We start from the raw sequence: 15,761 nt of genomic DNA on the forward strand, positions 1-15,761 counted from the left end.
CTATCTTTTGTGCTCTACATTGCATTAGTCTGTGTGTTGTAAATATCGAGGTTCCTGTTTGTCAGAGCAGAAAACAAGGCAGACGGAATACCGGTAATCTAGAAAATGGGTGTGTTGCTATAGATGTCTCAGGAGGTGGAGTATTACAGTAGTGAACAGCAGTGAACAGAGGTTAAGGTAACTGATCAAGTAAAGCGATGAGACCTGAAATCTGAAAACATTTGTTTGTACATTTGTTGTAGAAACCTTGTTTTAATCATCTTAATCACACCTGTGTTGTGTATAATGTACTTCAACATGCATCTTGAATTATGAAGTACAGTAGGGCAAATATATTTTGAATCATTATATAACGATTGCCACCCTTATCAATTGAATATGGACAAAGATTTTGATTAAAAAAAAATTCTGGTAAAATCTAAATTGCGCTTTTTAGGAATGATTTCTGAATTTTATCCAATAATCAGGCAACGTGACCTGTCTGTGTTAAGCCAACTATCAAATCACTGGGTAAAAATGATCTCTGCTTTTGTGATCCAATCCCCATTTTATGGAATTCCAGTCTAACAATCAGATTATGGAAATATTAGCCCTATGATCGTAGACCAGAGAACACATTCATTCAAATTGAATTGCTGACTCTAAAACTTCAACGTTTTATGTTAGAGCAGCTGTTTCGATCAGGTTCAGTGTTCTTGTTGTGCCATGCCCTCTTTACCCTTGTCGGGGTGACAGTAGTGTCATCCACGCAGACAGAGAAGGGAGATATAAGCTACTGTGTTAATGGAATCCATTTTTGACATGGCTCTTAGGACAATTGTTCATTCATTTTATTCATTGTTGTGCGTCATTGTTCTTGCTCAATATAACACTGTAAATACTGGGTTGTGGCCACTAGCACTTTCTGACAAACACAAATGTTTTGGATCAAGTGAGGTACAAATTTGTTTACATGTTGTTACAATAATGGTGTTCAAGTTCTGAAACCGATGGAAATTTTGTCTGTAGGAAGTCTTGCTCATAGCAACAAGAGTCATTCAGTAACTCTGGGATGCTTAAGGTAAGGAAAAGGGCTGAAAGTATATTTCTTACAATTTTGAGGCATAGGACATGGACACACAATCCACACATCATGGAGCACAGAAAGAAAAATGAAGTGTCACTCACATCCAATCATCATCATAGCCACAGCGAAGATTTTCTCTCCATCCGTGGTGGGGGCGATGTTGCCGAAGCCAATGCTAGTTAAGCTGGTCATGGTGAAGTAGAGGGAGGTGATGTAAACAGACTCTTTGTTAGGCCCCCCCTCCCACTTTCCGGAGCCGCTGGCGTTGAAGCGGTAGGGTGTCCCAACAGTCTCTCCCAGCATGTAGAGCCAGCTGTCAGTGCGAACCACGTTGGTGTCCTCGTCTATGACTTCATAATCCCCAATGCTGTACCTGTAACAATGAGACAATTTGTGTTTCTTGGGTCTTTCACTTAATGGAAAAGATTGATTGATGATACTTGCCCAATAATACTTGTTTTTTTTATTTCTAATTGTATTATTGTTCTTATTAGTATGGTGAGGTTATTTAATGTCATTTCTAGGACGACCGAACAGGTTAATCTGTGTGTAGGGCATTTATTGATCAGGTAAAATCTTACCAAATGCAGGCCAGCCAGTGGGCAGCCAGGCCAAAAACACACACCAGAAGAACCAGAACAGCTGCCCCATACTCGATGTAGTGGTCTAGTTTACGGGCAACACGACCCAATCGAAGCAGTCTCACCACTTTGAGAGAGCTGAACAGACTGCTGATCCCCTGTTGAAGAGAGAGAGGAAGGAGGGAGAAACAGAGGACAGGGTGGGTACAGTGAGGGTAAGAGGCATTGGTAATAAAAGCAATAATTAGGTGGGAGCACAAGGAGAAAGAAATAGAGAGGGCAGAGAGAATGTGGGTGACAGAGTGGATATAAAAATAAGGAAAGGAAAAGAAAGGAGCATGGGAAGGATTAAAGAATGGATTTTTGGAGATCTCTGAAAGAAAAAAAAATGGATGTTGACATGGTCTGTCTGCTTGTTCCAGTTGAGTTGCGTTTGTTGAGTTCAGGCATTATTTTGTTTTACAAAATGTTGAGAAGGTGCAGTATGTGTTATTCTTATTTAACTCATCTTTACATGATTAGAGTATGCTGACAATTGCATTAAAATCGTTTAAATATAATTTATTTTATTTTATTATAAAACATACTCTATTACAAAAATGTCTTGGACATTAAGCATTTGTACAAGCAAAACATCACACACAAATTTGACCTTATACTTTATGAATATATTTAGCTAATTAAGTATTAGAGAGACAGAGATAACAGGAAAAGCTAGAAAGAAAGAAAGATCCCTCCAGCGCTTGATAAAAGCACATTATAGTGTAATGCAATGTTTATCGTTATCAAAGACCCAAACCGACTCAAAGTGAGTTTTAGAATGAAAGGCCTACTTGAGTGACAGCCCGGTGGTTCCAGTTCTTCCACGTTCCATACATTAACACAGGCAGAGGAGGAAGGGGCCATGCAAACACAACAGGGGGATGAGGAAGAAAAGAAAGAAGTGAGCATGGTCAAAAAGAAGAGAGGAGACATTTGATCCAAAAAATAACAGATGATTTTACACATGTCCAATGCTGCAAATAATATTCATGTTAAAGAAAAAGCTACCCAAAAACTGAAAAAAATCTGGCTTGAGATGTCATTATCCCCTTACATTTGGGTCCTTTGTGGTGGAGTAGTATGTATAGTAGGGTTACATTCATTCATAATCTTTTCTTCAGGCCTTCAATGACTGACTGCCTGCATTAATACAACTTGTATGGTTTATCTTTTCATTTTCTTTTTTTATCCAATTAAGAGCATTCCTCCCCACTAGACCCGACTGCCAGGGGAAAATATCAAAATCCCAACAAAAGACGAGTCTAAATGCATGATAATGGAACAGAAATGAATGAAGTAACATGCTACTGCCAATATCAGACAGAGGTGACCACTGAACAACACCGCTTACTATGAATGTCCTAGTGTCCTACTGTCAGCAGCAAGACTGCTGAAACGTTGAAAGACTAGAATGGGACAGAATGCTGCACTTGCAAGAACAGAGCTGCCCACTGCCGAATAACTAGCACTTTAAGCATTTTACACTGGGATGTCTGTGAATGCATGGCCTTCAGGAGTTAATGACTCACTCTGTGATGGGTCTGAGTAGCACGTCAAGCCATTTAATGCTTTCATAGCACTTACACACATATACACCTACACACACAAACATGCACACATGCACACACTGTAGACAAACCAGGGCAGGGAAAAAAGTAATATTAACTGACGAGAGCAAAAATATGTGTGTGTGTGTTTGTTTGTGGGTGTCTCTGCATGTGTGCGCGTTTGTGTACTAATATTAAAGTGACCAGAGTAATTCATTGGATTGACAATAAATACAATTTGCAATCTGTAAAAATATGACCTTTCCCCGACACAATAAACTATGAATTGGCTGATTTGTGTTGTATGTGGGGGAGGGGGTGTATTTGCACATGTAAAAGATGTATTGCCTGACATACACTATGATAAATAACCCTCTTTGGCATAATGTTTGCCACTGAGTATTTTTAATAACTGAAAACTCTGTCAAATATACTTTAAAAAAAAACTTGTAACCATTAAGCTACTAGCCTCAGTAGCCTGGCTGGCATTGCCAGACAAATTTTCAGAATAGTAAGTCTGGAACCTTTCAGTTCATTTTCTACATCCAAGGGCAGTTACCAATTGTGTCCAAAATGCCTCTGGACACAATTGAAAATAATTGGATAAATACAACCAATCAGAGCAAAGAATTGTAACCTTGGTTTTTCATGAAAATGCCTCAACAGCTCTCCTCTGTAGAGTCGTCATATTCAACCTGGCCTATGATAAACGGTTGAGATTAGCCCGGTATTTCAGGCCAGGTGGAAATCAGTTTGAATAGGAGGGTGGTCAGACCGATCTGCCAGAGCAAATAAAACGTAAACTCAAGATTGGTCTGGTTCCCTGCCTAAACCCGTACTACAACTGAGATTAATAACGAGACATATCATTCTTATGATTCAAACCACACAAAATAACTACACCAGAAGTATATAATTCCTGTCTTTCATGCTACAGTGACTTCACAAAAGATTACAATAGTTCTGTGAAAATGGAAACTGCTCATTTGGCTGTTATTTGGCTGACTGCTACTGCTAACAAAAGCTGTGTTTAAGGCACGCCTGGCCAATGATGCTTCTGCAGCTACAACCCTCTCCACAGAGAGCTTATTTCCATACCAGGAATCTTAAGTCCCCCGACGTCCAATTATAACACACATCAAACTGCCCTGACAACAAATGATTTCATAAAGAGTAAGTAGCAGAAACTGATTCCCCCCCAAACTCAAAGAAGCCACCAATGTGTTTCACTACACTTCAGTGAGACTTGAGTCTCAGAACACCTAACACTCAAACCCAAGAGGAAAGCAGACAAATTATATAGAACAGAGCTATATACTGGAAAAAGTTTGACACCAAAGTTAGATTCTCTAAGCTTAAATTGCCATAAGCCAGTCTATTGGCTCCATAGTCTAGCCTGAGAGTAGAATGAGGAAATGAAAATAATGCACTATTCAATACTTTTGAAATTTTTTATGAAAAAAATCTCCTCTGTCGCTTATCTCCTTGTAAGCAGGTTCTGGTCATAAATGCAAATCCCAACAAGGAGTTTTTGTTGGTTGTTGTCAAAAAGCATGAAGGCTGAGTCTCTGACTGAAACAATTCCATAGTTTAGTGAGGATGCATGTGAAATACAGAAGACAAATACAGAGGGCAGATGGGCTTGCCAGAAGGAACAGAGACAATATAATGTGAGATATGGAGTAATAGAAGAAGAAATAGCAAAACAAGGATACCCTTTTGCTTAAAGCACTGACCTCATCTACGTTCTCGAAGGCATTGATGACATCGTAGGGTAGGCAAGACAGCAAGTCGATGACAAACCATGTCTTTAGGTAGTTCATTCGGATCAGTTTTGGATCCGAGATGACCTCACCTGCTGGCCCCACGAATGTGGTGTGAAAGTTGAGCACAATGTCGACTAGGAAGATGACATCCACAATGCTGTCTACCACCAACCACGTGACGTTGTTCTGCTTGGTCTTGAAGGAGACATTGTACGGCACCATGATGGCGGTGTAGAAGGTGAGGATGAGGATGACCCAGTCCCAGGTGGTTTTAAAGAGGCAGTAGTGTAGAATAATGTGGGGAGGAGTCTTGGGGGTCTCTTGTTTGTACTGGGGCAAGATGTCAGAGCCAAGCTGCAGCACCTGCCAAATGTGAAGGAGATGGAATATCTTCAGTTTGGCTGACAGCCTCTGAATGAAGGAACAGTATGACATCTGAAAGCATGAAAACAAGAAAGACCACAAGGAAAGAAAATGACCCAACCTCAGCCAAGCGGGAGTGTTTGTGGACATTCTCTCCCTTGTGAACAGTGGGCTGCAGCTGCTGTAGTACCCCCCTACTACTAGTCAGAGCACGCGTCAGACGTGCAAACTTTCCCCAACCTGAGAACACAAATTGACGCTCAATTACACAAAATGGTTCATGGGGAAAGGAGACATAACTGACTGGAGGACAATCACATTGCTTTCTAATAAAACTTACCTTTGGAAGAGTCATCCTCTATGGGCTGTTTAAAGGCTGTGATGTCACTAAATGTGCACAGAAACAAAACCACCTTCTCCTGTTCATTGCGAATGGGGGCTATTTTCACAAAAAACCATACAGGTGTCCCTGAAACAGAAGAAAACACTGAGGAATTCATCTTTACTTAACCCATCATCAATATTTATACTTGCCAGTGCATTTTCTATGACATATTTCCCTTTAAGAGCACATGCACAAGTTTTGTACATCAAATGTAGCATAGCTCAACGTTTTGCTCTATTTTTCTCTTGTTCCTCAATTTAAACAAATCAAAGAGAGTTTATTCGTTCCTACCTTACAATCTAGGTCTCTGTTCATCAGATAGAAAGTTAGTTTTTTTGTTTATTATCCAGAGACAACTGAACTAGAAATACAGTCCCATAGAAGCCTGTCATCAATCATTTGCTGTTAGGAACTACATTTCTCTCAACAAGTGTGATACTGATAAGCAATTAAGAATAACTCAAAGGTGCCCAGGAATACATAAAACATTTTTAACTACATTAATCTTGGCACTACTTTCCAGCCAGTATTCTTAACCCTAGGTATTTATTGCAGGTGGCATTCTGTCCCCCCCCCCCCCCCCCCACTTCACCTTAATACATCAACAATATTTGGATCTAATGATTTTTGTTTTCTCTGTCTTAGTCTTAGTAGTTTTACAGGGTTACAGATGCTTCCAGAAGTCTCGGAACTGTGACGTTTATTAGGGATGGCTGAATACATTTGCATGATTGCTAGTTTTTGCACATGGCACTTACGGTTTTTCTTATACATGAGTATCTCAAATGAATTCATCTCGTAGCTCTCAAACGTTAGTCGCACTTTTTCACTTGTGTCTTTATCCGTGAGCTCCCCGTACATGAAGCTGGAAAACGTGAAGCAAAAACATTTTGAATATTGTATGTTATTATCTGCATAAAACAACCAGAGACTTTAGAACGTTTAGAACAAGACAGCTAATGAGGAGAAACACTGGTAACCAAAACAAGACAAAGTGTCAAAGTGTAAGGCAAGACCCTCAAATTACAAAATACCCCTGCCCAGAATAGAAGTCAAAATCTCATTACTTTAGTTTGCCAATCCATTTTGTAACCACCACCATCATCATAATCAAATTTAAAATGCATTTAGAATCTACTTTATAACAACCCTCTCTCTCCTAAAGTGTGTCAACAAATATCCACTGCCAACCTACTCTTGCTATGATTATGGATTTTCCCTGTAGGACCCAAAAGCTGTCAGGCAGTAAGATTGTTGTCAGGGAGTCTGGGATGATACTTCAGGGATTATGTCCAGGGACTCTTCAATCTCAGTCGGGATGTTTAGAATACCACAATGCCAATTGCGCTGACAGACATATACCAAAACAAATTGTTCAACAACAAATGTTTCAAATACATTTCCACTCTAAGAATTTGTTTTCTAACTTGTGAAATGGTAAATACACCCCATCTTTACATTCTTTACCCACTTTGCCTTACTATTCCCATCAGTAGGAGCTGTCGGTTCTGGGTAGGTCTAAAAATAAATGTGAAGTTTTCTGGGAACTGTGAAAGATAGCTTAATACTAATGAGGCAGTATTTTCAGAGCTTCAAAGTCACAACGTCTACCAAAGGCAGCTGATCTAATGTCACCAGACAGGAACAAGTTTCAGCAAACCAAGCGTGGGTGGGGCAAGCCCCTGTGATGTATTTAAATCCTTTGTCTAAAAAAAGATTATTATTACACTCCTTCACTTAAAGAAGGTATCATTTTTTGGCATCAAACTCATATCTTCACAGCATCAGTGTTAAGGAGGCAACCTCGCAAGCTTTTGGCTATCGGGTTATTGGTACCAATCCCTACATGTCTTCAAGAACAATGAGAAGCTATAAGTGACATAAAACAATAAGAACTTCATGGTGGCCTACCTGCAGGTGCTGCTTTTCTGCATGACCTCTGCTCTGTGATAACCAGACAGCTTGCAGAAGCCATCGTTGCTGTAGACGATGGGCCAGTCCACAATCTGAGCGTTTCCCAGCACAAAGTTGGTATCTGTTTAGGATGTGTAAGAAAATGACGAAGCAAATAATCCTGACATTAAAAGCTATTTCTCTCAACTATTGCTTTGTACAATTTTTATGATACATGAAAAGAGAGGTGAGGGGAAGCAAGATTGGAGTCAAATTCATTAAAATGTTAAATCAATTAATGAACTGATACAATTCACAAGTTGGGGGGAAAATACATGTGGGTCATGAAAATCAATGATTCAAAATCACAAATTGAAGGTCAATGATTTTCGGACTTGCTTGAACCAAAGAAGTGTTGACGCTAACCCTTGGGCTACAACACAGTATGCAATGGAAGCAACCACAATGTGACACGTTAGAGTGGTGAAGCAGCAGAGTTGTTCACATACAAGTACTTATCTCAGTCTTAGACCATCCTTACCCTCAGTGCTGAATAAGTACTCCATGTAGGGAGGGTGAGTAAAGAGAGTTACTCTTGAAGGGGTAGCTGACGTCCTGCACTATTAACTCAAGGAACTTATTCGCCTTTTGAATAAGCTGTGATTTATTTCAGATATGCAAAGACGTCTGTCACAGAGTCATCAATAACACACTTATAATATACAAGTGCACAACTAAAAATTGATATATAAAGAGGAATGTTTCTCGGTTACTTACTCATGGAATTCTACCGCACATTGTATCATTTGTGGGGTATTTTGTCATAGTTGGAAAGATGGCTTGTAAAGATGACTTAGTGAAATGCATGCATATTTGACTGATATTTGTTTTCCTATACAGAGGGTGAGCATACAAAGGATCCTATTGGAAAATATGTGAAATGTCTAAGACACATCTCAGTCATATCAAATAAACTTGTGAAAATGTCTAAAGGTTTAATCAGTTAGCAGCCAACTCCTTGATTTTAACAACAAACGGTATGCGATTTTCAAGTAGCTAAAACAGTCAATGCCATGAGTAATTATTTTGTAATAGTTAACACTGTTCCTTGATTCACTCAAACAACAACTATACATTTATAACTTGGACAACGATTTCAAGTACTGAGGGAATGTTAATACATGTCCCCTTAAACTTATAATTATACATATAAGGGACAGTATAAGGGACTCTGTATTAGCTATTGCTAACATTGACAAACACTATAGTAAACATGGCTTAAGACAATTGTTTCATTAGATCTAACTGCCTGTCTCCAGTGATGGCTGTCTGGATAACTGATGGGCAATTAAACTGCATCATGACAAAACAATGTGACTACAGGAAACACAGTTACTCGACTGTCATCGGCTTACATGTACATGAGCTAGCTATAGACAGCTGTGCAGACAGAGAGAGAAAATAAAAGGGGTGATGATGGAGGTGTGGGGAGAGATTGGGCGGGGGGAGAGAGAGAGAGGTAGAGAGAGAGAGAGAGAGAGAGTAGAGAGAGTAGGAAAGAGAAATTGGCTTATCCAGGGGAAACAACAACAAATAAAATGATTATGGACACAGCATTCTGAGATAAATGTGTATTGTTTATGAAAAGGCTATTTCAGAGCACTAAATTGAATCCCTTAGTGCTAATGTGTTGTTCACATGGCAGTGAAAACACAGAGCATAGGGTCCATCCATTGTAGCATTACCCAAAAAAAAGGTGCTTGGCTACAGAAGCATAATACGCTAGACTTAATGAAGAGAAAATTGGGTTTGTGGTGACAAAACATTATGTCCCAAATAATGAATAGAGATAATACACATATCCCTATACTATTCCTTCAAATGTGTACAGTCACTAGAACTACTGACAGAAACACAATTACAGGTTTAAAAGACGTTCCATGCCAACATTTGTTATTTTACAATTGTTAGTGGTGATGCTGTCCAATTTGACAATGGTAGACAGGGATGATGTTGATAGATGACAGCAGCATCTGACATCAATGTTCAATCAAATATCTGTATGATTCATCATTTGCTGATGTGTTACAAAATGTGTTTATTTTAGCTGTAAGAAGAATGGGTTAGCTAGACGAAAAGGTCTGCACCCAGACCAAGATGTCATCTTTAGGATGAATTGCTTTGTAAATTAACAGCTATTGGTATAGAACAGTTTAGTATACAAAGAGTCAAGAGGGAAATTAGAGGGAGGAAAACAAAAGCAGCACTCCAAAGTATGCTTTATACCTGTCTGTCTATGTGATAATGTCCAAACTGAAAAGTTGAAAAGAAAAATGGTTACAGTAGCAGCAACAACAATGTTAAAGCTTTAAATACATCATATAATTGAGGTAATATCACAACCAATATTTCTATGTGGACTAACACCTTAAACTTTCTAACACTGGTAGGCCCATTGATTCTGCATGGTGTGTCAATTTGTCTTATACACTTCAAGATTTCAATAGTGTCTACGGCTACTATAAAGTTGTGTTGGGACAAGAAAATGCATTCTTCTCACACGTAAGAACATATTTTAGATTCTAATGTGATTATGCTTTAACATTTGTGTTTCTAGGACATACGACTGGCTATTTGTTTATATTCCTTATTCCTTCTTCTGTTTTAAGTATAACTGTATGGACCTATAATCGACCTAGATGGTAGCCTGTCATCGACATCATCATTTTATGGAAGTGAGGCAGGCTGGAAACAGAATAGGGCCATTCTACATAATTGTGTAGATTAATGTGAGATTAACAGTCTATAATCAAATATACATTTTTGTATTTAGCTCCAAATGGAAATAACCTTACGAAAGAATGTCTGATTAAACAAACAAATATAAACTGGTCAGAGGTTAGACTCACTGTAATAAAATAAAAATTACACTTCCACAACGAAATAAGATTTGAAATACTATATTTGAAAGTCACGTGTATCCAGCGCCACTCCTGGCATATTCTAGATTTGGTGCTGCACATTTCATTAACTTGGATGAATGGTGCAGACACCAAACTTTCTGCCATTTTTATAGTCTTATAATTTATGCGATTGTGTGGGATATTCAAACGTAAGATTCCCTTTGAGTTAATAATTCAGAAAAACATTTTGACAATAATTTTTTCCATCGTCGTAGGCTAAAAGATGCGGGTCAAATATATGAAAGGAAAAGTTAATATGGAACTGATTGATCCTGCAAGGATTCAAAGTAAATTATTACACAAAATTGTTCTTACCGTTTGATCGTCTGACAATATTTTCTAAAAAAGTATTTTGAGGGGCTACAAGTCCTCTCCGTCCTCCGGCCATTCTGGCTCTTCATTCAGTCGTCCGTGCGAAGGAGCGGTCGGTACAGCTGGTTACTGTGTCTATCCGCAGAGCGATTACTCCAGACAACTGCCTTCATGGTCTTCTCTGCTGTTGACTGAGATTGGTTGCAGAGGGTTCTCCAAGAAGGTCCTCTACCCATCTGAAACAGTACTCCCCCTGTTGAAGCGGGTGCGCCAGCTACTGAAGTGCGCCTATTCGAATCGCACTACGGTAGCGCGCTTAGGAGATTTAGAGATTCCTTTCCACAAGCGTTGAGCCCCATCTGCTGGCATAGTTAGGTAGTAAACTACATTTGGGATCATATTTAGGCTTTTTTAAATTCATGCAGTCAAGCCTTCGATTCTCACACATTTGATATCTACTTTGTTTTACATCCATCCAGGGCAGTTGGACATAACTTCGATATTTGTCATAGCCGACATTACGCTGAGGCAGGAAAATGTCACTCCACATCAGCTTCATTATGTGTTGAGTTGCTAGTCTTAAATGAAGTGTTTCACTTTTAGAGACTGGTGAACATAAATACAAGTTGAAAGCTTCACACTGGTATGGCTTATAAAGACGGGGTTAGTCCCCAAGATGACCACTGGAACATATAAAGACAAGGGTTATTTGCCACATAAGTATTGACTTTGATCCTACCAACTTATCATTCATGTGCAATAATCTATCAATATTTGTAACAATCATTGCCCGACGGTGTGAACATGTTGAGGGGGCCCTGTGCACATTGTTTATATGAAAAGGTATCAAATAAAGACGTTCTCTTAAGTTGAAATTGCATCAGTAAAGTTTATACACAAAACTTTATCAAGATATCATTTAAAGATCACAAATAATATACACAGACATGACCATGAAAGTTTAAAAAACACCACAGAAAGTTCCAAACTGACCACACAGTCAATACATCTTCTCACTAACTGGACCAAGTCTTGGTTGTGTTGAGGTGACTGAGGTGGTCTGCTATGTACTTGTGCTCTGGGAACTTGACAAATTTGTTCTCCTTGATTTTGGACCAAGACTGGGCACGGCGTTCCGCAGCATGGCCACATTCCTGCTCGGGTGTCATGTATGGCCGGCTGATCCAGTACTCGTTTTCTGCCTCACGCTCCAAATGCACTATCATGTTGCGCTTCATCTGCCACGTGATGGCCCTGGGACGCCGGTACTTCCCAATCCACTGCTTTCCAGGAATGCCTTTCCTCAGAAGAACCATGGTGAGGAACATGGTGAGGTCTAGCACACAGCCCTGAGAACACAAACAAGGCAGTTTGTAACACTGGGTGTTGACAAGACTGGGCCAAAACTCTCTCTAAAAGGCCAATGTGACCTTTGTCAATTCACAAGTCAAAAGAAAGATCTTACTTTCAGGTCTTGAATGAAATTGAATTGAATTGTATTGTATTAGGTAATGACATCTAATACAATATATAGACTAGACTGCTGGGTGATAATGGGTCCTTAACGTTCGGGCGATGGGGGGGTGCTGGTGATGTTTCTGATTGTTGACTATAACTCGAGACAACCATCAACTCGACAGAAATTAGAGCCTCGTCCAATGGTTGTATATATAGCGAGACAAGTTTTCCCTTACCTCTCAGTGTGAGAAATGGTTGATGCGTAAGAATTACATGGTGATTGGTGAGAAATGGTTGAGTCTCACGGAGAATGCGCGAGACTTAAGAACCCTGTAACGGGGGTTTTAGTGGTATATTACTATATATTCCAGAGCGTGTTGTTGGCCGAAAATCTGATAAACTAACGCTAAGCTAGTCAGCTAGCGACAGTAATGACTGTGCTAACTAGCTGTCGCTTCGACTGATGTACTAATATAACACACTAGTCATCTTCTGTAAACACTAGGTACACAAAATACACTGTACTCCATTGCGAATGAGTTGCTAGCTAGCAAGCTTCTCGCACTGGCACATGACATTCAGACTCAGTCAGTTTGTAGCTCGCACTAGCTAACTGGGCAGCGCTAAGTACACGTCAGCGGACTAAACTTTTGCTGCATGGGTTAAATATGTAAACATATTTTTATTGTAATTTGTTAAATGTACTTACCAGGCTACAGTTGGGGAAACAGTAATCAAAAGCTAGCTCTTATCATGTACGTAGCTTAGCTTGCTATAGTTCTTGGTTTTGAAAGGAAACGTGACTTTGGTTTGTACTTCCGCTTGTAGCTACGGTACCCCTGAAACGTCACCGCCCGCTTTACGTCCGCCGAAGATGGTCAAGAAAAAAAATATTATTCATATTAATAATATTAATAATGATCAAATGATAGGTCAACATTCGTTTGCAAATGAACCCCAATTTATAATTGAGTATATAGCCTACATAAAAATACACTGAAATAAATTAGTGTTAACAAATGTCGACATTTTGAATCTAAATTAAAAAGACATATACAAATGTATGTGTAATATAAATAAGAACGCGAGAAATTGAATAATAATGAATAATTTACAACTGAAACAGTCCTCTCACATGAATCTACACAACAACTGATAATAGCATACGTGTTCCTCTATGCTGATTCTGGGAACCCACTGCCCTGCATGTTTGACAGGTTGAGTTGTGATCAAACGTTTCCTTCTTCAACACACCTGATTCAAATGAATGGTTCGTTAGCAGGCTCCTGCAGGAGGTAACGACCTATTCATTTGAGTCAGGTGTGCTTGAGCAGAGAAACATCTAAAACATGCAGGACAGTGGCACCTGAGGACCAGGATTGCCCACCCATGATCTAGACCATGCAGGGCAGTAGATCCCCAGGACCCTGAGAAACACCAGACTTTCAATCAGCACATCTGCAGTGATTGTGTGAGTAACGTCAGCTGCCAGGTCCAGTGCCATGCCTGAACTTACTTCCCCATAAATACCAGTTGGGCAGCGTCAAGTAATCATAGTAAAAGGAACGGACAACAGAATGGACAAACTGGTTTTCCTCGTCACCCTGATGGTCTGTGGCTCAGAAGGGGTCCCGTTTGCACTTGATGTAAGCCATTACCAAGGTACCTATGCCCCTATTGTAATGCAGTGGAAGGCATTTCTATGGTGTGCTGGAAAACCCTTAAGACTATCTGTACATGCTGTGTTTCTGGAGGATACTGTCACAACAAAGATTGTCTGCATTAAACAGTTACACTTAATTTCTGAACATAATAGAATTGAACATTAGGCCAATATAATTCCTTCAGGTAAAGTAACTTTGCCAAGTTATAAATGTTAAATGGACTAGCTAATGTATATCAAGCCAAGGTAAGAAATGTTTATTAAATGATTGCCAGTGTGCTGTCACGAGCATTCCGAACCATTTCTGAAATGTCTTCTCTTTGGCACTAGACTTGTTTGAGAGCATTTTCACCTTCCCTGGGGAGACCAACACCACTCATGTGAGAGTCGACTCTGAGGCAGCAACGACCTCCATCAACACAACTACTGTGTGTCTGCGCTTCTTCACCGATTCATGCGGAAGTTCCAGTCTCTTCTCTCTCGCCACCCCAAAGCAAGCAAACAGCCTTCTTCTGTGGAGAGATGAGCCAGATGTTTATAATGTGTTGGTGAATGATCAAGAGTTGCGCTTCCCTGGTTTGAAAAGCGAGCTGAATCAGTGGAACTCTATTTGTGCCACCTGGGAGAGCACTACTGGACTGGCCCAGGTGTGGCTGAACAGCAAGCCTAGCCCCAGGAAGTCTGTCAGCCCTGGGTATTTTATCGATGAGCTTCCCAGTATCGTTCTGGGTCAGGAGCAGGACTCGTATTATGGCGGATTTGATGCTGCACAGTCTTTTGTTGGCTCTCTGACTGACGTCTACATGTGGGACTCTGTTCTTTCTCCAAAGGAGATCCAGTACTACATGACTGGTGTGGTAGTGAGACCTGGGAATGTGGTAGACTGGAGGCATATTAGGTTTACTAGAACTGATGCTGTAGTTGAAGAGACCAGTGTTTTAGGCTTCGCCAAACATTGTAGTCATGAAATGTCTTAAGGCTTCCATTGTTGCTGAGAACGTTTGATTCATTTGTCTGCGTTTTGATTCAGTAAATGCAAATTCAGTCTCAAGTGTTGCAATTCTTTCATTGTATTCACATTATTGGTGCTGTTCACTAATGTGGAGTTGTCCACAACTGGGGTTCAGCAGACGACCACATTTCAACCCATTACACCCTCAGATGTACTTCCTATAACCCTCATACCTTTCCCAGCTCTCCTTTCCAGGCACTGAAGACTCCAACCACACCAGGCTCCTGCCTGCTAAACTAGCCCTTCTATTAAACTACTATGATTCCGGTTTTGCTGCAATCTCCTATTTCTACACGATGGAAGAGGCCCGTCTTTGCTACCAGCTTAATTATTCCAATAAACTTGTAAAAGTATTCAGTTGTTAACTGGTATGTCGTGCATAGGGTGCAGCTGCACTGTTAGCCATTTCCAGAGGTTGCCACTAGGTGCAGGGGTACCTATCCAAACACTCAAGGGATCTGCTCTTAACTCTGAGGACTCATTTGCTACACCCAGTCTCCTGACTGAAAATCCTGTTTCAAGCTTTAGTAGCCTAGAACATGATTAGTTCATTTAACTGTCTGGGAGATGGCTAGCTACTTAAAAAGACAAGACAGCTGCAGAAAGGCCAACATGTAGCTAGGTTTTCCTATCACCATTCCCTCTTGCACAAAAGGAAATTACAAGAAACCTGTTCCAGTCCACTCTTCAATCTTGGTATTTTGAAATGT

General features: G+C 40.0%; 3 protein-coding genes across 8 annotated transcripts in view; 1 reads left to right on the plus strand and 2 right to left on the minus strand.

Annotated features, from left to right (window-relative positions):
- The window catches only part of kcnh1a (potassium voltage-gated channel, subfamily H (eag-related), member 1a), a 32,019-nt gene extending 20,524 nt beyond the window's left edge, over nucleotides 1-11,495 (minus strand). For 2 of the 6 annotated variants that reach the window (XM_084709513.1, XM_084709510.1), the window contains exons 1-9: nucleotides 10,922-11,495; nucleotides 9,930-9,956; nucleotides 7,662-7,785; nucleotides 6,509-6,615; nucleotides 5,706-5,834; nucleotides 5,487-5,605; nucleotides 4,973-5,365; nucleotides 1,648-1,805; nucleotides 1,168-1,439 (exon numbers count right to left, since the gene is read on the minus strand). In XM_084709513.1, coding sequence (XP_084565639.1) covers nucleotides 1,168-1,439; nucleotides 1,648-1,805; nucleotides 4,973-5,365; nucleotides 5,487-5,605; nucleotides 5,706-5,834; nucleotides 6,509-6,615; nucleotides 7,662-7,785; nucleotides 9,930-9,956; nucleotides 10,922-10,994 — 1,402 coding nt within the window. In that variant the 5' untranslated portion in view covers nucleotides 10,995-11,495. Of the gene's footprint in view, nucleotides 1-1,167; nucleotides 1,440-1,647; nucleotides 1,806-2,480; nucleotides 2,508-4,972; nucleotides 5,366-5,486; nucleotides 5,606-5,705; nucleotides 5,835-6,508; nucleotides 6,616-7,661; nucleotides 7,786-9,929; nucleotides 9,957-10,921 lie in introns of all 6 variants that reach the window. The other 4 variants (XM_084709514.1, XM_084709509.1, XM_084709511.1 and 1 more) reach the window with 3 other exon arrangements.
- A 292-nt stretch (nucleotides 11,496-11,787) lies between these two features.
- On the minus strand, nucleotides 11,788-13,592 carry mrpl57 (mitochondrial ribosomal protein L57). Its single transcript, XM_084709516.1, has 3 exons — nucleotides 13,544-13,592; nucleotides 13,086-13,233; nucleotides 11,788-12,267 (listed from the first exon to the last, which is right to left on the minus strand). Exon 3 carries the CDS (start codon nucleotides 12,244-12,246, stop codon nucleotides 11,935-11,937), a length of 312 nt encoding a protein of 103 aa, XP_084565642.1. The 5' UTR covers nucleotides 12,247-12,267; nucleotides 13,086-13,233; nucleotides 13,544-13,592; the 3' UTR covers nucleotides 11,788-11,934.
- Nucleotides 13,593-13,921: 329 nt separating this feature from the next.
- Nucleotides 13,922-15,090, plus strand: LOC146268087 (C-reactive protein-like). Its single transcript, XM_084709515.1, has 2 exons — nucleotides 13,922-14,038; nucleotides 14,370-15,090. The coding sequence occupies exons 1-2, from the start codon at nucleotides 13,954-13,956 to the stop codon at nucleotides 15,014-15,016; spliced, it is 732 nt and encodes a 243-aa protein (XP_084565641.1). The 5' UTR covers nucleotides 13,922-13,953; the 3' UTR covers nucleotides 15,017-15,090.
- Nucleotides 15,091-15,761: the final 671 nt, after the last annotated feature.

The sequence above is a fragment of the Hypomesus nipponensis genome, chromosome 11 (genome assembly GCF_054491055.1).
Source record: "Hypomesus nipponensis isolate SF chromosome 11, ASM5449105v1, whole genome shotgun sequence".
Taxonomy (NCBI): domain Eukaryota; kingdom Metazoa; phylum Chordata; class Actinopteri; order Osmeriformes; family Osmeridae; genus Hypomesus; species Hypomesus nipponensis.